Genomic DNA, 24,345 nt, shown 5'->3' on the forward strand with positions numbered 1-24,345 from the left:
GTAGAGTAGTAATGATGATGGTGGTTGTAGTAGAGTAGTAATGATGATGGTGATGGTTGTAGTAGAGTAGTAATGATGATGATGATGGTTGTAGTAGTAATGATGATGATGGTAGTTGTAGTAGTAATGATGGTGGTGGTTGTAGTAGAGTAGTAATGATGGTGGTGGTTGTAGTAGAGTAGTAATGATGATGGTGGTTGTAGTAGAGTAGTAATGATGGTGGTGGTTGTAGTAGAGTAGTAATGATGATGGTGGTTGTAGTAGAGTAGTAATGATGGTGGTGGTTGTAGTAGAGTAGTAATGATGATGGTGGTTGTAGTAGTAATGATGGTGGTTGTAGTAGAGTAGTAATGATGATGGTGGTTGTAGTAGTAATGATGGTGGTGGTTGTAGTAGAGTAGTAATGATGATGGTGGTAGAGTAGTAATGATGATGGTGGTGGTAGTAGAGTAGTAATGATGATGGTGGTTGTAGTAGAGTAGTAATGATGATGGTGGTTGTAGTAGAATAGTAATGATGATGGTGGTTGTAGTAGAGTAGTAATGATGATGGTGGTTGTAGTAGTAATGATGATGGTGGTTGTAGTAGAGTAGTAATGATGATGGTGGTTGTAGTAGAGTAGTAATGATGATGGTGGTTGTAGTAGAGTAGTAATGATGATGGTGGTTGTAGTAGAGTAGTAATGATGATGGTGGTTGTAGTAGAGTAGTAATGATGATGGTGATGGTTGTAGTAGAGTAGTAATGATGATGATGATGGTTGTAGTAGTAATGATGATGATGGTAGTTGTAGTAGTAATGATGGTGGTGGTTGTAGTAGAGTAGTAATGATGGTGGTGGTTGTAGTAGAGTAGTAATGATGGTGATGGTTGTAGTAGAGTAGTAATGATGATGGTGGTTGTAGTAGAGTAGTAATTATGATGGTGGTTGTAGTAGAGTAGTAATGATGGTGGTGGTTGTAGTAGAGTAGTAATGATGATGGTGGTTGTAGTAGAGTAGTAATGATGGTGGTGGTTGTAGTAGAGTAGTAATGATGATGGTGGTTGTAGTAGTAATGATGGTGGTTGTAGTAGAGTAGTAATGATGATGGTGGTTGTAGTAGTAATGATGGTGGTGGTTGTAGTAGAGTAGTAATGATGATGGTGGTAGAGTAGTAATGATGATGGTGGTGGTAGTAGAGTAGTAATGATGACCGTTATTTAGTTATAAGTTAGTTATAGTTTCATTTAGTAATCATGATGGTGGTTGCAGTACTGGTATAAAGGAGAAGATGACCGTTATTTAGTTATAAATTAGTTATAGTTTCATTTAGTAATGATGATGGTGGTTGCAGTACTGATATGAAGGAGAAGATGACCGTTATTTAGTTATAAGTTAGTTATAGCTTCATTTAGTAATGATGATGGTGGTTGTAGTAGAGTAGTAATGATGACCGTTATTTAGTTATAAGTTAGTTATAGTTTCATTTAGTAATGATGATGGTGGTTGCAGTACTGATATGAAGGAGAAGATGACCGTTATTTAGTTATAAATTAGTTATAGTTTCATTTAGTAATGATGATGGTGGTTGTAGTAGAGTAGTAATGATGACCGTTATTTAGTTATAAGTTAGTTATAGTTTCATTTAGTAATGATGATGGTGGTTGTAGTAGAGTAGTAATGATGACCGTTATTTAGTTATAAGTTAGTTATAGTTTCATTTAGTAATGATGATGGTGGTTGCAGTACTGATATGAAGGAGAAGATGACCGTTATTTAGTTATAAATTAGTTATAGTTTAATTTAGTAATGATGATGGTGGTTGTAGTACTGGTATAAAGGAGAAGATGGCCGTTATTTAGTTATAAATTAGTTATAGTTTCATTTAGTAATGATGATGGTAGTTGTAGTACTGATATGAAGGAGAAGATGACCGTTATTTAGTTATAAGTTAGTTATAGTTTAATTTAGTAATGATGATGGTGGTTGTAGTAGAGTAGTAATGATGACCGTTATTTAGTTATAAATTAGTTATAGTTTCATTTAGTAATGATGATGGTGGTTGCAGTACTGATATGAAGGAGAAGATGACCGTTATTTAGTTATAAATTAGTTATAGTTTAATTTAGTAATGATGATGGTGGTTGTAGTAGAGTAGTAATGATGATGGTGGTTGTAGTAGAGTAGTAATGATGATGGTGGTTGTAGTAGTAATGATGATGGCGGTTGTAGTAGTAATGATGATGGTGGTTGTAGTAGAGTAGTGATGATGGTGGTTGTAGTAGAGTAGTAATGATGATGGTGGTGGTAGTAGAGTAGTAATGATGATGGTGGTGGTTGTAGTAGAGTAGTAATGATGATGGTGGTTGTAGTAGAGTAGTAATGATGATGGTGGTTGTAGTAGAGTAGTAATGATGATGGTGGTTGTAGTAGAGTAGTAATGATGATGGTGGTTGTAGTAGAGTAGTAATGAGGATGGTAGTTGTAGTAGAGTAGTAATGATGATGGTAGTTGTAGTAGTAATGATGATGGTGGTTGTAGTAGAGTAGTAATGATGATGGTGGTTGTAGTAGAGTAGTAATGATGATGGTGGTTGTAGTAGAGTAGTAATGATGATGGTGGTTGTAGTAGAGTAGTAATGATGATGGTGGTTGTAGTAGAGTAGTAATGATGATGGTGGTTGTAGTAGAGTAGTAATGATGATGGTGGTTGTAGTAGAGTAGTAATGATGGTGGTGGTTGTAGTAGTAATGATGATGGTGGTTGTAGTAGTAATGATGATGGTGGTTGTAGTAGAGTAGTAATGATGATGGTGGTTGTAGTAGTAATGATGATGGTGGTTGTAGTAGTAATGATGATGGTGGTTGTAGTAGAGTAGTAATGATGATGGTGGTTGTAGTAGAGTAGTAATGATGATGGTGGTTGTAGCAGAGTAGTAATGATGATGGTGGTTGTAGTAGAGTAGTAATGATGATGGTGGTTGTAGTAGAGTAGTAAAGATGATGGTGGTTGTAGTAGAGTAGTAATGATGATGGTGGTTGTAGTAGAGTAGTAATGATGATGGTGGTTGTAGTAGTAATGATGATGGTGGTTGTAGTAGAGTAGTAATGATGATGGTGGTTGTAGTAGTAATGATGATGGTGGTTGTAGTAGAGTAGTAATGATGATGGTGGTTGTAGTAGAGTAGTAATGATGATGGTGGTTGTAGTAGAGTAGTAATGATGATGGTGGTTGTAGTAGAGTAGTAATGATGATGGTGGTTGTAGTAGAGTAGTAATGATGATGATGGTTGTAGTAGAGTAGTAATGATGATGGTGGTTGTAGTAGAGTAATAATGATGATGGTCGTTGTAGTAGAGTAGTAGAGTAGTAATGATGATGGTGGTTGTAGTAGAGTAGTAATGATGATGGTGGTTGTAGTAGAGTAGTAATGATGATGGTGGTTGTAGTAGTAATGATGATGGTGGTCGTAGTAGAGTAGTAATGATGGTGGTGGTTGTAGTAGAGTAGTAATGATGATGGTAGTGGTAGTAGAGTAGTAATGATGATGGTGGTTGTAGTAGTAATGATGATGGTGGTTGTAGTAGAGTAGTAATGATGATGGTGGTTGTAGTAGAGTAGTAATGATGATGGTGGTTGTAGTAGAGTAGTAATGATGATGGTGGTTGTAGTAGAGTAGTAATGATGATGGTGGTTGTAGTAGAGTAGTAATGATGATGGTGATGGTTGTAGTAGAGTAGTAATGATGATGATGATGGTTGTAGTAGTAATGATGATGATGGTAGTTGTAGTAGTAATGATGGTGGTGGTTGTAGTAGAGTAGTAATGATGGTGGTGGTTGTAGTAGAGTAGTAATGATGATGGTGGTTGTAGTAGAGTAGTAATGATGGTGGTGGTTGTAGTAGAGTAGTAATGATGATGGTGGTTGTAGTAGAGTAGTAATGATGGTGGTGGTTGTAGTAGAGTAGTAATGATGATGGTGGTTGTAGTAGTAATGATGGTGGTTGTAGTAGAGTAGTAATGATGATGGTGGTTGTAGTAGTAATGATGGTGGTGGTTGTAGTAGAGTAGTAATGATGATGGTGGTAGAGTAGTAATGATGATGGTGGTGGTAGTAGAGTAGTAATGATGATGGTGGTTGTAGTAGAGTAGTAATGATGATGGTGGTTGTAGTAGAATAGTAATGATGATGGTGGTTGTAGTAGAGTAGTAATGATGATGGTGGTTGTAGTAGTAATGATGATGGTGGTTGTAGTAGAGTAGTAATGATGATGGTGGTTGTAGTAGAGTAGTAATGATGATGGTGGTTGTAGTAGAGTAGTAATGATGATGGTGGTTGTAGTAGAGTAGTAATGATGATGGTGGTTGTAGTAGAGTAGTAATGATGATGGTGATGGTTGTAGTAGAGTAGTAATGATGATGATGATGGTTGTAGTAGTAATGATGATGATGGTAGTTGTAGTAGTAATGATGGTGGTGGTTGTAGTAGAGTAGTAATGATGGTGGTGGTTGTAGTAGAGTAGTAATGATGGTGATGGTTGTAGTAGAGTAGTAATGATGATGGTGGTTGTAGTAGAGTAGTAATTATGATGGTGGTTGTAGTAGAGTAGTAATGATGGTGGTGGTTGTAGTAGAGTAGTAATGATGATGGTGGTTGTAGTAGAGTAGTAATGATGGTGGTGGTTGTAGTAGAGTAGTAATGATGATGGTGGTTGTAGTAGTAATGATGGTGGTTGTAGTAGAGTAGTAATGATGATGGTGGTTGTAGTAGTAATGATGGTGGTGGTTGTAGTAGAGTAGTAATGATGATGGTGGTAGAGTAGTAATGATGATGGTGGTGGTAGTAGAGTAGTAATGATGACCGTTATTTAGTTATAAGTTAGTTATAGTTTCATTTAGTAATCATGATGGTGGTTGCAGTACTGGTATAAAGGAGAAGATGACCGTTATTTAGTTATAAATTAGTTATAGTTTCATTTAGTAATGATGATGGTGGTTGCAGTACTGATATGAAGGAGAAGATGACCGTTATTTAGTTATAAGTTAGTTATAGCTTCATTTAGTAATGATGATGGTGGTTGTAGTAGAGTAGTAATGATGACCGTTATTTAGTTATAAGTTAGTTATAGTTTCATTTAGTAATGATGATGGTGGTTGCAGTACTGATATGAAGGAGAAGATGACCGTTATTTAGTTATAAATTAGTTATAGTTTCATTTAGTAATGATGATGGTGGTTGTAGTAGAGTAGTAATGATGACCGTTATTTAGTTATAAGTTAGTTATAGTTTCATTTAGTAATGATGATGGTGGTTGTAGTAGAGTAGTAATGATGACCGTTATTTAGTTATAAGTTAGTTATAGTTTCATTTAGTAATGATGATGGTGGTTGCAGTACTGATATGAAGGAGAAGATGACCGTTATTTAGTTATAAATTAGTTATAGTTTAATTTAGTAATGATGATGGTGGTTGTAGTACTGGTATAAAGGAGAAGATGGCCGTTATTTAGTTATAAATTAGTTATAGTTTCATTTAGTAATGATGATGGTAGTTGTAGTACTGATATGAAGGAGAAGATGACCGTTATTTAGTTATAAGTTAGTTATAGTTTAATTTAGTAATGATGATGGTGGTTGTAGTAGAGTAGTAATGATGACCGTTATTTAGTTATAAATTAGTTATAGTTTCATTTAGTAATGATGATGGTGGTTGCAGTACTGATATGAAGGAGAAGATGACCGTTATTTAGTTATAAATTAGTTATAGTTTAATTTAGTAATGATGATGGTGGTTGTAGTAGAGTAGTAATGATGATGGTGGTTGTAGTAGAGTAGTAATGATGATGGTGGTTGTAGTAGTAATGATGATGGTGGGTTGTAGTAGTAATGATGATGGTGGTTGTAGTAGAGTAGTGATGATGGTGGTTGTAGTAGAGTAGTAATGATGATGGTGGTGGTAGTAGAGTAGTAATGATGATGGTGGTGGTTGTAGTAGAGTAGTAATGATGATGGTGGTTGTAGTAGAGTAGTAATGATGATGGTGGTTGTAGTAGAGTAGTAATGATGATGGTGGTTGTAGTAGAGTAGTAATGATGATGGTGGTTGTAGTAGAGTAGTAATGAGGATGGTAGTTGTAGTAGAGTAGTAATGATGATGGTAGGTAGTAGTAATGATGATGGTGGTTGTAGTAGAGTAGTAATGATGATGGTGGTTGGTAGTAGTAGTAATGATGATGGTGGTTGTAGTAGAGTAGTAATGATGATGGTGGTTGTAGTAGAGTAGTAATGATGATGGTGGTTGTAGTAGAGTAGTAATGATGATGGTGGTTGTAGTAGAGTAGTAATGATATGGTGGTTGTATGATGATGATGATGGTGGTTGTAGTAGAATGATAGTAATGATGATGGTGGTTGTAGTAGAGTAGTAATGATGATGGTGGTTGTAGTAGTAATGATGATGGTGGTTGTAGTAGATGATGATGGTGGTTGTAGTAGAGTAGTAATGATGATGGTGGTTGTAGTAGAGTAGTAATGATGATGGTGGTTGTAGTAGAGTAGTAATGATGATGGTGGTTGTAGTAGTAGTAATGATGATGGTGGTTGTAGTAGAGTAGTAATGATGATGGTGGTTGTAGTAGAGTAGTAATGATGATGGTGGTTGTAGTAGTAGTAATGATGATGGTGGTTGTAGTAGATGATGGTGGTTGTAGTAATGATGATGGTGGTTGTAGTAGAGTAGTAATGATGATGGTGGTTGTAGTAGAGTAGTAATGAATGATGATGGTGATGATTGTTGTAGTAGAGTAGTAATGATGATGGTGGTTGTAGTAGAGTAGTAATGATGATGGTGGTTGTAGTAGAGTGGATGATGGTGGTAGTAGAGTAATGATGATGGTGGTTAGAGTAGTAATGATGGTGGTGTAGAGTAGTAGTAGTAATGATGATGGTGGTTGTAGTAGAGTAGTAATGATGATGGTGGTTGTAGTAGGTGGTTGTAGTAGTAAATGATGATGGTGGTTGTAGTAGAGTAGTAATGATGATGGTGGTTGTAGTAGAGTAGTAATGATGATGGTGGTTGTAGTAGAATGATATGGTGGTTAGTAGTAATGATGATGGTGGTTGTAGTAGTAGTGATGATGATGATGGTGGTAGTAGAGTAGTAATGATGATGGTGGTGTAGTAGAGTAGTAATGATGATGGTGGTTGTAGTAGAGTAGTAATGATGATGGTGGTTGTAGTTGTATGGTAGAGTAGTAGTGGTGGCTGTAGTAATGATGATGGTGGTTGTAGTAGAGTAGTAATGATGATGGTGGTTGTAGTAGAGTAGTAATGATGATGGTGGTTGTAGTAGTAATGATGATGGTGGTTGTAGTAGAGTAGTAATGATGATGTAGTAGTAAATGATGATGGTGGTTGTAGTAGAGTAGTAATGATGATGGTGGTTGTAGTAGAGTAGTAATGATGATGGTATTGTAGTGTAATGATGATGGTGGTGATGATGATGGTGGTTGTAGTAGAGTAGTAATGATGATGGTGGTTGTAGTAGAGTAGTAATGTATGGTGGTTGTATGATGGTGGTGGTAGTAGTAATGATGATGGTGGTTGTAGTAGTAATGATGATGGTGGTTGTAGTAGTAGTAATGATGATGGTGGTTGTAGTAGTAATGATGATGGTGGTTGTAGTAGTAATGATGATGGTGGTTGTAGTAGTAAATGATGATGGTGGTTGTAGTAGTAATGATGATGGTGGTTGTAGTAGTAATGATGATGGTGGTTGTAGTAGAGTAGTAATGATGATGGTGGTTGTAGTAGAGTAGTAATGATGATGGTGGTTGTAGTAGAGTAGTAATGATGATGGTGGTTGTAGTAGAGTAGTAATGATGATGGTGGTTGTAGTAGTAATGATGATGGTGGTTGTAGTAGAGTAGTAATGATGATGGTGGTTGTAGTAGAGTAGTAATGATGATGGTGGTTGTAGTAGAGTAGTAATGATGATGGTGGTTGTAGTAGAGTAGTAATGATGATGGTGGTTGTAGTAGAGTAGTAATGATGATGGTGGTTGTAGTAGTAATGATGATGGTGGTTGTAGTATGATGATGGTGGTTGTAGTAGAGTAGTAATGATGATGGTGGTTGTAGTAGAGTAGTAATGATGATGGTGGTTGTAGTAGAGTAGTAATGATGATGGTGGTTGTAGTAGAGTAGTAATGATGATGGTGGTTGTAGTAGTAATGATGAGTAATGATGATGGTGGTTGTAGTAGAGTAGTAATGATGATGGTGGTTGTAGTAGAGTAGTAATGATGATGGTGGTTGTAGTAGTAATGATGATGGTGGTTGTAGTAGTAATGATGATGGTGGTTGTAGTAGTAGTAATGATGATGGTGGTTGTAGTAGTATGATGATGGTGGTTGATGATGTAGTATGATGGTGGTTGTAGTAGAGTAGATGATGATGGTGGTTGTAGTAGAGTAATATGATGGTGGTTGTAGTAGAGTAGTAATGATGATGGTGGTTGTAGTAGTGATGATGGTGGTTGTAGTAGAGTAGTAATGATGATGGTGGTTGTAGTAGAGTAGTAATGATGATGGTGGTTGTAGTAGAGTAGTAATGGTGGTTGTAGTGATGATGGTGGTTGTAGTAGAGTAGTAATGATGATGGTGGTTGTAGTAGAGTAGTAATGATGATGGTGGTTGTAGTATGGTGTAGTAATGATGGTGGTGGTTGTAGTAGTAAATGATGATGGTGGTTGTAGAGTAGTAATGATGAATGATGATGGTGGTTGTAGTAGAGTAGTAATGATGATGGTGGTTGTAGTAGTGATGGTGGTTGTAATGATGATGATGGTGGTTGTAGTAGTAAATGATGATGGTGGTTGTAGTAGAGTAGTAATGATGATGGTGGTTGTAGTAGGTTGTATGTAGTAGAGTAGTAATGATGATGGTGGTTGTAGTAGAGTGGATGATGGTGGTAGTAATGATGATGGTGGTTGTAGTAGAGTAGTAGAGTAAATGATGATGGTGGTTGTAGTAGTAGTAGTAATGATGATGGTGGTTGTAGTAGAGTAGTAATGATGATGGTGGTTGTAGTAGTAATAATGATGATGGTGTAGTAGTAATGATGAGTAGAGTGTAGTGATGATGGTGGTTGTAGTAGAGAGTAGTAATGATGATGGTGGTTGTAGTAGAGTAGTAATGATGATGGTGGTTGTAGTAGAGTAGTAATGATGATGGTGGTTGTAGTAGAGTAGTAATGATGATGGTGGTGGTTGTAGTAGAGTAGTAATGATGATGGTGGTTGTAGTAGAGTAGTAATGATGATGGTGGTTGTAGTAGTAGTAGTAAGAGTAGTGATGGTGGTGGTTGTGATGAGTAGTAGTAGTAATGATGATGGTGGTGGTTGTAGTAGAGTAGTAATGATGATGGTGGTTGTAGTAGATGGATGATGGTGGTTGTAGTAGAGTAGTAATGATGATGGTGGTTGTAGAGTAGTAATGATGATGGTAGTTGTAGTAGTAATGATGATGGTGATGGTTGTAGTAGAGTAGTAATGATGATGGTGGTTGTAGTAGAGTAGTAATGATGATGGTAGTTGTAGTAGTAATGATGATGATGGTGGTTGTAGAGTAGTAATGATGATGGTAGTTGTAGTAGTAATGATGGTGGTGGTTGTAGTAGAGTAGTAATGATGGTGGTGGTTGTAGTAGAGTAGTAATGATGATGGTAGTTGTAGTAGTAATGATGGTGGTGGTTGTAGTAGAGTAGTAATGATGGTGGTGGTTGTAGTAGAGTAGTAATGATGGTTATAGTTTCATTTAGTAATGATGATGGTAGTTGTAGTACTGGTATAAAGGAGGAGATGACCGTTATTTAGTTATAAATTAGTTATAGTTTCATTTAGTAATGATGATGGTAGTTGTAGTACTGATATGAAGGAGAAGATGACCGTTATTTAGTTATAAATTAGTTTCATTATCCATGTTTAGATTATTATATTTATTACATTTCTACTACTGACATTTTATTTTTTTGAATTTAATTGTTGTATTATTATTTACTACCATTTTATATTGTTATTTGTTTATTGTTTATAATTGTATTACAATGTATATTTGTTGTTGCTTTGGCAATATTGAAACAATGTTTTTTCACGCCAATAAAGCAGCTAGAATTTGAAAATCATTCCTAAATTCTATAATTGGTTTTCTACGGGCCTCCAGCAGTTCTATCACGATGTCACAATGTCCCCGTCATAAACCAGGAGTCATCAGGTTATAAAACAACAGTGTTCGGGGCTCAAGGCTGTTTGTCACCACGAGCGGCCGGACAGCAGGTCTCACCCGTGTTCGCTCAGGATCTCCTGCACCGATGGAAGTCTACGGATCCTTGAGACCTTGTTCCTCTGGATTCTTACCGAGCCTGACCACCATGAGAGACAGCTACAAGGGCTTCAGTGCCACGCAGCTTCAGCCACAGCAAGTCAGCTTCGACCTAACGGGAAGCGGGAAGTCCAAACCCAGGCTGGTCTCTGTTCAGCGGAAATCCACGGAGCCGTTCGAGACCCATTGGGGAGGGGAACAGCTCATTAGGATGCCGCCTCTCAAACCGAACCCGGTAGCCATGTGTCAGATCACCCGGGAAGATTGGCTGCGCGCCAACAACGTAAACTACCGGCGCTTGGAGAGCAACAGGCGGCATGCGGAAAGCTTCTGGCGCGAGACCTCCCGGTTGATCCAGAGTAAAGAGCAGCTTACGCGGCGAACGCAGTCTGACAGCTCCCGGTGGATCGGTGAACGGATAACGGAAATCTCGTTCTGGCGGAGCGAGCTGGGGTTCGAGCTCGAGCAGCTTCTCCGGGACACGGAGAGGCTACGTCAGGTCAAGTTTCGGTTGGACAGGGCCTTAAAGGAGACCGACGGACCACTGCAGGTGAGCGAGTGACAGAAAGATGATTGATAAAAATAAATTCGATCATTTATCAATTTATTGATTTGGAGTTTCTGAGGATAATGAGATAATACGGTGATGGGTGTCTTGGCATCTTATTCTTTAACGTTTTTATTACAATTCCGGTTTGAAAAGTCCTGTGTTGTGTAAGATAATGGAAGAGCTGGTTAAGCTGTAGAACTAGTAGCTGCAGTAAATGTACAACTTGGTCTGTATTCAAAATTAAAGGTAGAATTCCCTATATATACTAGTGAACCAGCCTAAATAAGGCATCGGTTGTTATTTGTTATGTACCATGAAACATTGATAGTGTCTACTGTAAAGAGAACCAGACTGGTACCCAGGCTAGTATCTACTGTAAAGAGAACCAGACTGGTACCCAGGCTAGTATCTACTGTAAAGAGAACCAGACTGGTACCCACGCTAGTATCTACTGTAAAGAGAACCAGACTGGCACCCAGGCTAGTATCTACTGTAAAGAGAACCAGACTGGTACCCAAGCTAGTATCTACTGTAAAGTGAACCAGACTGGCACCCAGGCTAGTATCTACTGTAAAGAGAACCAGACTGGTACCCAGGCTAGTGTCTACTGTAAAGAGAACCAGACTGGCACCCAGGCTAGTATCTACTGTAAAGAGAACCAGACTGGTACCCACGCTAGTATCTACTGTAAAGAGAACCAGACTGGCACCCAGGCTAGTATCTACTGTAAAGAGAACCAGACTGGCACGCAGGCTAGTATCTACTGTAAAGAGAACCAGACTGGCACCCAGGCTAGTGTCTACTGTAAAGAGAACCAGACTGGCACCCAGGCTAGTATCTACTGTAAAGAGAACCAGACTGGCACCCAGGCTAGTATCTACTGTAAAGAGAACCAGACTGGCACCCAGGCTAGTATCTACTGTAAAGAGAACCAGACTGGTACCCAGGCTAGTATCTACTGTAAAGAGAACCAGACTGGCACCCAGGCTAGTGTCTACTGTAAAGAGAACCAGACTGGTACCCAGGCTAGTATCTACTGTAAAGAGAACCAGACTGGCACCCAGGCTAGTATCTACTGTAAAGAGAACCAGACTGGTACCCAGGCTAGTGTCTACTGTAAAGAGAACCAGACTGGCACCCAGGCTAGTATCTACTGTAAAGAGAACCAGACTGGCACCCAAGCTAGTATCTACTGTAAAGAGAACCAGACTGGTACCCAGGCTAGTATCTACTGTAAAGAGAACCAGACTGGCACCCAGGCTAGTATCTACTGTAAAGAGAACCAGACTGGTACCCAGGCTAGTGTCTACTGTAAAGAGAACCAGACTGGTACCCAGGCTAGTGTCTACTGTAAAGAGAACCAGACTGGTACCCAGGCTAGTGTCTACTGTAAAGAGAACCAGACTGGCACCCAGGCTAGTATCTACTGTAAAGAGAACCAGACTGGCACCCAGGCTAGTATCTACTGTAAAGAGAACCAGACTGGTACCCAGGCTAGTGTCTACTGTAAAGAGAACCAGACTGGCACCCAGGCTAGTATCTACTGTAAAGAGAACCAGACTGGTACCCAGGCTAGTGTCTACTGTAAAGAGAACCAGACTGGTACCCAGGCTAGTGTCTACTGTAAAGAGAACCAGACTGGCACCCAGGCTAGTATCTACTGTAAAGACAACCAGACTGGCACCCAGGCTAGTGTCTACTGTAAAGATAACCAGACTGGTACCCAGGCTAGTATCTACTGTAAAGAGAACCAGACTGGCACCCAGGCTAGTGTCTACCTTAAAGAGAACCAGATTGGCACCCAGGCTAGTGTCTACTGTAAAGAGAACCAGACTGGCACCCAGGCTAGTGTCTACTGTAAAGAGAACCAGACTGGCACCCAGGCTAGTATCTACTGTAAAGAGAACCAGACTGGCATCCAGGCTAGTATCTACTGTAAAGAGAACCAGACTGGCACCCAGGCTAGTATCTACTGTAAAGTAAATAACGCTTTATAGATTGAAACTAAATGGTTGTGTGTGTGTGTGTGTGTGTGTGTGTGTGTGTGTGTGTCAGATGTCCCAGGAGTGCCAGTTCCAGTGTCAGAACCTCAACGACGGAGTCATCGATGTAGTGGAGAAAGAACTGGTGCAGGTGAAATACACACACACACACACACACACACACACACACACACACACACACACACACACACACACACACACACACACACACACACACACACACACACACACACACACTTGTTGAAGGTTAACAGAATAAGTCCACCCACGTCTGTCTGACCCGTCCATCGCTTTTATTTCCACTCACCTTTGTTCTTTGTTTCTCCCTCCCTCCCTCCCTCCCTCCCTCCCTCCCTCCCTCCCTCCCACCCCTCCCCCCTCCCCACGCTCTCTCTCTCTCTCTCTCTCTCTCTCTCTCCCTCCCTCCCCTCCCGCGCTCCCTCCCTCCCGCGCTCCCTCCCTCCCTCCCGCGCTCCCTCCCTCCCCCTCCCTCCCTCCCTCCCTCTCTCTCTCTCTCTCTCCCTCCCTCCCTCCCTCCCTCCCTCCCTCCATATCTCTCTTCAGGAGGTAACAGTGATCAGGTCTTCTCAGGAACAGTTGGAGAGGACAAGAGACAAAGTCCAGAAACAGCTGGAGTGAGTACACACACACACACACACACACACACACACACACACACACACACACACACACACACACCACACACACACACACACACACACACACAGTTGACCTTTAGTTGTTACTACAGAGCCCCTTGCTGAGATGAATCACTGCAACTAGAATTAAGTTGAACAAATCATCACAAATCTTTGTTTTATTTCTGGACTTTGTTTTGATTCTCATGTAGTAGGGGCCGGCTAACTGGAATAAGTCTGACTCAATGATAACGTGGTAGAGGCTGGCTAACTGGAATAAGTCAGACTCAACACTTGATGATAACGTGGTAGTGGCTGGCTAACTGGAATAAGTCAGACTCAACACTTGATGATAACGTGGTAGGGGCTGGCTAACTGGAATAAGTCTGACTCAACACTTGATGATATCATGGTAGGGGCTGGATAACTGGAATAAGTCAGACTCAATGATAACGTGGTAGAGGCTGGCTAACTGGAATAAGTCTGACTCAACACTTGATGATAACGTGGTAGGGGGCTGGCTAACTGGAATAAGTCAGACTCAATGATAACGTGGTAGAGGCTGGCTAACTGGAATAAGTCAGACTCAATGATAACGTGGTAGGGGCTGGCTAACTGGAATAAGTCTGACTCAACACTTGATGATAACGTGGTAGGGGGCTGGCTAACTGGAATAAGTCAGACTCAATGATAACGTGGTATGGGCAGGCTAACTGGAATAAGTCAGACTCAATGATAACGTGGTAGGGGCTGGCTAACTGGAATAAGTCTGACTCAACACTTGATGATAACGTGGTAGAGGCTGGCTAACTGGAATAAGTCCGACTCAATGATAACGTGGTAGAGGCTGGCTAACTGGAATAAGTCAGACTCAACACTTGATGATAACGTGGTAGGGGCTGGCTAACTGGAATAAGTCAGACTCAACACTTGATGATAACGTGGTAGGGGCTGGCTAACTGGAATAAGTCAGACTCAACACTTGATGATAACGTGGTAGGGGCTGGCTAACTGGAATAAGTCTGACTCAACAGAGATTTCTTGTCAATAGCAACGATAGATAAACCATTCTGTAAATCTTTTCCTATAGAGAAACTCCAACTAATTGCACATCACATTACAAATTGGTTTAATTAAACTAAGATCTAAAGGAAATCTAATGGATGACTTAATGTGCACGTGTGTGTGTGTGTGTGTGTGTGTGTGTGTGTGTGTGTGTGTGTGTGTGTGTGTCTCTGTGTGTGTGTGCGTTTGTGTGTGTGTGTGTGTGTGTGTGTGCGCAGGTCCAACAGGAGAGTGCAACACCAGTTGGAAAAAGACATGAATGATAAACACAGAGCTCTCCAGATCGACAGCCACTGTCACACACTGACCAACTGTTCTCCTGCTACCAGCTATTACCCTGACCTCAGCCTGGTAGATACCAGGTAACACTGACCAGCTGTTCTCCTGCTACCAGCTATTACCCTGACCTCAGCCTGGTAGATACCAGGTAACACTGACCAACTGTTCTCCTGCTACCAGTTATTACCCTGACCTCAGCCTGGTAGATACCAGGTAACACTGACCAACTGTTCTCCTGCTACCAGCTATTACCCTGACCTCAGCCTGGTAGATACCAGGTAACACTGACCAGCTGTTCTCCTGCTACCAGCTATTACCCTGACCTCAGCCTGGTAGATACCAGGTAACACTGACCAACTGTTCTCCTGCTACCAGTTATTACCCTGACCTCAGCCTGGTAGATACCAGGTAACACTGACCAACTGTTCTCCTGCTACCAGTTATTACCCTGACCTCAGCCTGGTAGATACCAGGTAACACTGACCAACTGTTCTCCTGCTACCAGCTATTACCCTGACCTCAGCCTGGTAGATACCAGGTAACACTGACCAACTGTTCTCCTGCTACCAGCTATTACCCTGACCTCAGCCTGGTAGATACCAGGTAACACTGACCAACTGTTCTCCTTCTACCAGCTATTACCCTGACCTCAGCCTGGTAGATACCAGGTAACACTGACCAACTGTTCTCCTGCTACCAGCTATTACCCTGACCTCAGCCTGGTAGATACCAGGTAACACTGACCAACTGTTACCCTGACCTCAGCCTGGTAGATACCAGGTAACACTGACCAACTGTTCTCCTGCTACCAGCTATTACCCTGACCTCAGCCTGGTAGATACCAGGTAACACTGACCAACTGTTCTCCTGCTACCAGTTATTACCCTGACCTCAGCCTGGTAGATACCAGGTAACACTGACCAACTGTTCTCCTGCTACCAGTTATTACCCTGACCTCAGCCTGGTAGATACCAGGTAACACTGACCAGCTGTTCTCCTGCTACCAGCTATTACCCTGACCTCAGCCTGGTAGATACCAGGTAACACTGACCAGCTGTTCTCCTGCTACCAGCTATTACCCTGACCTCAGCCTGGTAGATACCAGGTAACACTGACCAACTGTTCTCCTGCTACCAGCTATTACCCTGACCTCAGCCTGGTAGATACCAGGTAACACTGACCAACTGTTCTCCTGCTACCAGCTATTACACTGACCTCAGCCTGGTAGATACCAGGTAACACTGACCAGCTGTTCTCCTGCTACCAGCTATTACCCTGACCTCAGCCTGGTAGATACCAGGTAACACTGACCAACTGTTCTCCTGCTACCAGCTATTACCCTGACCTCAGCCTGGTAGATACCAGGTAACACTGACCAACTGTTCTCCTGCTACCAGTTATTACACTGACCTCAGCCTGGTAGATACCAGGTAACACTGACCAACTGTTCTCCTGCTACCAGCTATTACCCTGACCTCAGCCTGGTAGATACCAGGTAACACTGACCAACTGTTACCCTGACCTCAGCCTGGTAGATACCAGGTAACACTGACCAGCTGTTAACCTGACCTCAGCCTGGTAGATACCAGGTAACACTGACCAACTGTTCTCCTGCTACCAGTTATTACCCTGACCTCAGCCTGGTAGATACCAGGTAACACTGACCAGCTGTTCTCCTGCTACCAGCTATGACCCTGACCTCAGCCTGGTAGATACCAGGTAACACTGACCAACTGTTCTCCTGCTACCAGCTATTACCCTGACCTCAGCCTGGTAGATACCAGGTAACACTGACCAACTGTTCTCCTGCTACCAGCTATTACCCTGACCTCAGCCTGGTAGATACCAGGTAACACTGACCAACTGTTCTCCTGCTACCAGCTATTACCCTGACCTCAGCCTGGTAGATACCAGGTAACACTGACCAACTGTTACCCTGACCTCAGCCTGGTAGATACCAGGTAACACTGACCAACTGTTCTCCTGCTACCAGTTATTACCCTGACCTCAGCCTGGTAGATACCAGGTAACACTGACCAACTGTTCTCCTGCTACCAGCTATTACCCTGACCTCAGCCTGGTAGATACCAGGTAACACTGACCAACTGTTCTCCTGCTACCAGCTATTACCCTGACCTCAGCCTGGTAGATACCAGGTAACACTGACCAACTGTTACCCTGACCTCAGCCTGGTAGATACCAGGTAACACTGACCAACTGTTCTCCTGCTACCAGTTATTACCCTGACCTCAGCCTGGTAGATACCAGGTAACACTGACCAGCTGTTCTCCTGCTACCAGTTATTACCCTGACCTCAGCCTGGTAGATACCAGGTAACACTGACCAACTGTTCTCCTGCTACCAGTTATTACCCTGACCTCAGCCTGGTAGATACCAGGTAACACTGACCAGCTGTTCTCCTGCTACCAGATATTACCCTGACCTCAGCCTGGCAGATACCAGGTAACACTGACCAACTGTTCTCCTGCTACCAGTTATTACCCTGACCTCAGCCTGGTAGATACCAGGTAACACTGACCAGCTGTTCTCCTGCTACCAGTTATTACCCTGACTTCAGCCTGGTAGATACCAGGTAACACTGACCAGCTGTTCTCCTGCTACCAGTTATTACCCTGACCTCAGCCTGGTAGATACCAGGTAACACTGACCAGCTGTTCTCCTGCTACCAGTTATTACCCTGAGCTCAGCCTGGTAGATACCAGGTAACACTGACCAACTGTTACCCTGACCTCAGCCTGGTAGATACCAGGTAACACTGACCAACTGTTATAGTGTCTTGGGTTCAGTATTCAGGAGGACATCATGTGATTTGTCCCTCCTCCCTCCCTGTAGTGTCTCAGTGTCTTGGGTTCAGTATTCAGGAGGACAACATGTGATTTGTCCCTCCTCCCTCCCTGTAGTGTCTCAGTGTCTTGGGTTCAGTATTCAGGAGGACAACATGTGATTTGTCCCTCCTCCCTCCCTGTAGTGTCTCAGTGCCGGTGTCTTGGGTTCAGTATTCAGGAGGACAACATGTGATTTGTCCCTCCTCCCTCCCTGTAGTGTCTCAGTGCCGGTGTCTTGGGTTCAGTATTCAGGAGGACAACATGTGATTTGTCCCTCCTCCCTCCCTGTAGTGTCTCAGTGCCGGTGTCTTGGGTTCAGTATTCAGGAGGACAACATGTGATTTGTCCCTCCTCCCTCCCTGTAGTGTCTCAGTGCCTTGGGTTCAGTATTCAGGAGGACATCATGTGATTTGTCCCTCCTCCCTCCCTGTAGTGTCTCAGTGTCTTGGGTTCAGTATTCAGGAGGACAACATGTGATTTGTCCCCCCTCCCTTCCTGTAGTGTCTCAGTGCCGGTGTCTTGGGTTCAGTATTCGGAGGACAACATCGGGAAGTCGGCGTCGGAGAGACGAGCCACGCGGGAGCTAACGGAGCTGGTGGAGGGAACCCTGGTTGCCGCGGCGAGAGACATGTGGTCTCAGTACAACCGTGTCAACGCCGCCTTCACGCTCCGTGTCAACCAGACCAGACACGCTAGGAACACGCTACAGCAGCACCTGGCCAAGGTGGGGGGGGTCTGTGTGTGTATTTTCATTGTTGTGTGTGTGTGTTCTGTGTGCTGACCCCCCTCTCCCTCTCCATCTCTCTCCAGACCTTGCAGGAGATGCATCAGATGGAGCGTACCATCTCAGATTTGGAGGGGTCCATCTGGGCGACGAGAGCCCCCCTCAGAGTGGCTCAGTCTAGGCTGGAGGAACGCACCTATAGACCTAACATAGAGCTCTGCAGGGACCAACCACACACCAGGTAACACACACTGAGACACACACACACAGCAGGTAACACACACTGAGACACACACACTGAGACACACACTGAGACACACACACACACTGAGACACACACTGAGACACACACACACACTGAGACACACTGAGACACACACACACAGCAGGTAACACACACTGAGACACACACACACACTGAGACACACACACACACACTGAGACACACACTGAGACACACACTGAGACACACACACACAGCCGGTAACACACACTGAGACACACACACACAGCAGGTAACACACACTGAGACACACACACTGAGACACACACTGAGACACACACACACACTGAGACACACACTGAGACACACACACACACTGAGACACACTGAGACACACACACACAGCAGGTAACACACACTGAGACACACACACACACTGAGACACACACACACACACTGAGACACACACTGAGACACACACTGAGACACACACACACAGCCGGTAACACACACTGAGACACACACACACACAGCCGGTAACACACACTGAGACACACACACACACTGAGACACACACTGAGACACACACACACACTGAGACATACTGAGACACACACACACACACACACCAGGTAACACACACTGAGACACACACACACACTGAGACACACACTGAGACACACACACACACACACTGAGACACACTGAGACACACACACACACACCAAGTAACACACACTGAGACACACACACACACACCAGGTAACACACACTGAGACACACACACACACACACACCAGGTAATACACACTGAGACACACACACACCAGGTAACACACACTGAGACCCACACACACACACCAGGTAACACACGCTGAGACAGACAGACAGACACACACCAGGTAACACACACTGAGACAGACAGACACACACCAGGTAACACACACTGAGACACACGCACACACCAGGTAACACACACTGAGACAGACACACACACCAGGTAACACACACTGTGACAGACAGACAGACACACACCAGGTAACACACACTGAGACAGACACACACACCAGGTAACACACACTGAGACACACACACACACACACACCAGGTAACACACACTGAGACAGACACACACACCAGGTAACACACCCTGAGACACACACACACACCAGGTAACACACACTGAGACAGACACACACCAGGTAACACACACTGAGACAGACACACACCAGGTAACACACACTGAGACAGACAGACACACCAGGTAACACACACTGAGACACACACACACACTGAGACACACACTGAGACACCCACACACACACTGAGACAGACAGACACACACACACCAGGTAACACACACTGAGACACACACACACACACCAGGTAACACACACTGAGACACACACACACCAGGTAACACACACTGAGACAGACAGACACACACCAGGTAACACACACTGAGACACACACACACACACCAGGTAACACACACTGAGACACACACACACCAGGTAACACACACTGAGACAGACAGACACACCAGGTAACACACACTGAGACAGACAGACAGACACACCAGGTAACACACACTGAGACAGACACACACCAGGTAACACACACTGAGACAGACACACACCAGGTAACACACACTGAGACACACACACACACTGAGACAGACACACACCAGGTAACACACACTGAGACACACACACACACTGAGACACACAGTGAGACAGACAGACACACTGAGACGCACACACACACTGAGACACACACACACTGAGACACACACTGAGACACACACTGAGACATACTGAGACACACTGAGACACACACTGAGACATACTGAGACACACTGAGACACACACTGAGACAGACAGACAAACACACACACCAGGTAACACACACTGAGACACACACAGAGACACACACACACCAGGTAACACACACAGAGACAGACACACACCAGGTAACACACACACACACCAGGTAACACACACTCTCACGGTTACAAACATAGCATGTAGGCTAAGTGGCTAACGATATATTGATCTGTGTGCTTTTCTCTGTGTCTCTCAATTCAATTCAATTCATTTCAAGGGGCTTTTTTTTGGCACAGGAAACACATGTTAACACACACACCAGATAAACACATGTTAACACACACACCAGATAAACACATGTTAACACACACACCAGATAAACACATGTTAACATGTTGCCAGAGCAAGGAAAGAAGAAAACCAAACAAACCAACACTACACCACAGTACACCAACATTGCAGTACACACCAACAATACAGTACACTACGGTACACACCAACACTACAGTACACCAACACTACAGTACATATTATACACAGTACACTCACACGGTACACTCTCACAGTACACTCACACAGTACACTCTCACAGTACACTCACACGGTACACTCACACGGTACACTCACACGGTACACTCACACGGTACACTCACACGGTACACTCACACAGTACACTCACACAGTACACTCACACAGTACACTCACACGGTACACTCACACGGTACACTCACACGGTACACTCACACAGTACACTCACACAGTACACTCACACGGTACACTCACACGGTACACTCACACAGTACACTCACACGGTACACTCACACAGTACACTCACACAGTACACTCACACAGTACACTCACACGGTACACTCACACAGTACACTCACACAGTACACTCACACAGTACACTCACACGGTACACTCACACGGTACACTCACACAGTACACTCACACAGTACACTCACACGGTACACTCACACGGTACACTCACACAGTACACTCACACGGTACACTCACACAGTACACTCACACAGTACACTCACACAGTACACTCTCACAGTACACTCACACAGTACACTCACACAGTACACTCACACAGTACACTCACACAGTACACTCTCACAGTACACTCACACGGTACACTCACACAGTACACTCACACAGTACACTCTCACAGTACACTCACACAGTACACTCACACAGTACACTCACACGGTACACTCACACAGTACACTCACACAGTACACTCACACAGTACACTAACACAGTACACTCACACAGTACACTCACACGGTACACTCACACAGTACACTCACACAGTACACTCACACAGTACACTCACACGGTACACTCTCACGGTACACTCACACGGTACACTCACACAGTACACTCACACGGTACACTCACACGGTACACTCACACGGTACACTCACACGGTACACTCACACGGTACACTCACACGGTACACTCACACAGTACACTCACACGGTACACTCACACGGTACACTCACACGGTACACTCACACGGTACACTCACACAGTACACTCACACAGTACACTCACACGGTACACTCACACGGTACACTCACACGGTACACTCACACAGTACACTCACACAGTACACTCACACAGTACACTCACACGGTACACTCACACAGTACACTCACACGGTACACTCACACAGTACACTCACACAGTACACTCTCACAGTACACTCACACAGTACACTCACACAGTACACTCACACGGTACACTCACACAGTACACTCACACAGTACACTCACACACATGAGAAATGTCATATTATATACAGTACACTCACAGAAGTTCCAAAAGAATAAAGACATTAGACATTCTCTCTCTCTGTCTCTCTCTCTCTCTCTCTCTCTCTCTCTCTCTCTCTGTCTCTCTCTCTCTCTCTCTTTCTCTCTCTCCCTCCTCCCAGGTTGCTGTCTGAGGTGTCTGGTCTCCAGGACACTGTTTTATCTCTGAGACAGAGGTTGTCTGAAGCCCAGGCCAACCTGCAGCAGCTGGCTGGCTGTAAGAGTGTTTTAGAACAGGAGCTTTACACTAAGGCCCACTCCCTGTTTATCGACCAGGAGAGATGTCTAGGACTCCGCAAGACATACCCCTCCACCCCTAGACTGGTGGGATACACATAGACAAGACATACCCCTCCACCCCTAGACTGGTGGGATACACATAGACAAGACATACCCCTCCACCTCTAGACTGATACACATAGACAAGACATACCCCTCCACCCCTAGACTGATACACATAGACAAGACATACCCCTCCACCCCTAGACTGGTGGGATACACATAGACAAGACATACCCCTCCACCCCTAGACTGGTGGGATACACATAGACAAGACATACCCCTCCACCTCTAGACTGGTGGGATACACATAGACAAGACATACCCCTCCACCCCTAGACTGGTGGGATACACATAGACAAGACATACCCCTCCACCTCTAGACTGATACACATAGACAAGACATACCCCTCCACCCCTAGACTGGTGGGATACACATAGACTAGACATACCCCTCCACCCCTAGACTGGTGGGATACACATAGACAAGACATACCCCTCCACCCCTAGACTGATACACATAGACAAGACATACCCCTCCACCCCTAGACTGATACACATAGACAAGACATACCCCTCCACCCCTAGACTGATACACATAGACAAGACATACCCCTCCACCCCTAGACTGATACACATAGACTAGACATACCCCTCCACCCCTAGACTGGTGGGATACACATAGACAAGACATACCCCTCCACCCCTAGACTGATACACATAGACAAGACATACCCCTCTACCTCTAGACTGATACACATAGACAAGACATACCCCTCCACCCCTAGACTGGTACACATAGACTAGACATACCCCTCCACCCCTAGACTGATACACATAGACAAGACATACCCCTCCACCCCTAGACTGATACACATAGACAAGACATACCCCTCCACCCCTAGACTGATACACATAGACAAGACATACCCCTCCACCCCTAGACTGGTGGGATACACATAGACAAGACATACCCCTCCACCCCTAGACTGATACACATAGACAAGACATACCCCTCCACCCCTAGACTGATACACATAGACTAGACATACCCCTCCACCCCTAGACTGGTGGGATACACATAGACAAGACATACCCCTCCACCCCTAGACTGATACACATAGACAAGACATACCCCTCCACCCCTAGACTGGTGGGATACACATAGACAAGACATACCCCTCCACCCCTAGACTGGTGGGATACACATAGACAAGACATACCCCTCCACCCCTAGACTGATACACATAGACAAGACATACCCCTCCACCCCTAGACTGGTGGGATACACATAGACTAGACATACCCCTCCACCCCTAGACTGATACACATAGACAAGACATACCCCTCCACCCCTAGACTGATACACATAGACAAGACATACCCCTCCACCCCTAGACTGGTGGGATACACATAGACAAGACATACCCCTCCACCCCTAGACTGATACACATAGACAAGACATACCCCTCCACCTCTAGACTGGTGGGATACACATAGACAAGACATACCCCTCCACCCCTAGACTGATACACATAGACTAGACATACCCCTCCACCCCTAGACTGATACACATAGACAAGACATACCCCTCCACCCCTAGACTGGTGGGATACACATAGACAAGACATACCCCTCCACCCCTAGACTGGTGGGATACACATAGACAAGACATACCCTCCACCCCTAGACTGATACACATAGACAAGACATACCCTCCACCCCTAGACTGGTGGGAT

The 24,345-nt window shown here is 43.9% G+C and overlaps 1 protein-coding gene across 1 annotated transcript; it reads left to right on the top strand.

The window, feature by feature from the left end:
- Positions 1–10,339: 10,339 nt before the first annotated feature.
- On the top strand, positions 10,340–22,666 carry LOC135560309 (tektin-3-like). Its single transcript, XM_065002167.1, has 6 exons — positions 10,340–10,900; positions 12,956–13,033; positions 13,468–13,538; positions 18,233–18,455; positions 18,542–18,696; positions 22,450–22,666. Exons 1-6 carry the CDS (start codon positions 10,340–10,342, stop codon positions 22,664–22,666), a joined length of 1,305 nt encoding a protein of 434 aa, XP_064858239.1.
- The last annotated feature ends 1,679 nt before the right edge of the window (positions 22,667–24,345 follow it).

Source organism: Oncorhynchus nerka, linkage group LG15 (genome assembly GCF_034236695.1).
Source record: "Oncorhynchus nerka isolate Pitt River linkage group LG15, Oner_Uvic_2.0, whole genome shotgun sequence".
Taxonomy (NCBI): Eukaryota; Metazoa; Chordata; class Actinopteri; order Salmoniformes; family Salmonidae; genus Oncorhynchus; species Oncorhynchus nerka.

What these genes read in the sequence shown, in the direction of transcription:
- LOC135560309 (XM_065002167.1), top strand. Translation starts at nt 10,340, where the DNA reads ATGGAAGTCTACGGATCCTTGAGACCTTGTTCCTCTGGATTCTTACCG. An exon ending in TGGAGAAAGAACTGGTGCAG is followed by an intron (nt 13,034 to 13,467) that starts GTGAAATACACA and finishes ATCTCTCTTCAG; the next exon opens with GAGGTAACAGTGATCAGGTC. An exon ending in AAAGTCCAGAAACAGCTGGA is followed by an intron (nt 13,539 to 18,232) that starts GTGAGTACACAC and finishes CCCTTCCTGTAG; the next exon opens with TGTCTCAGTGCCGGTGTCTT.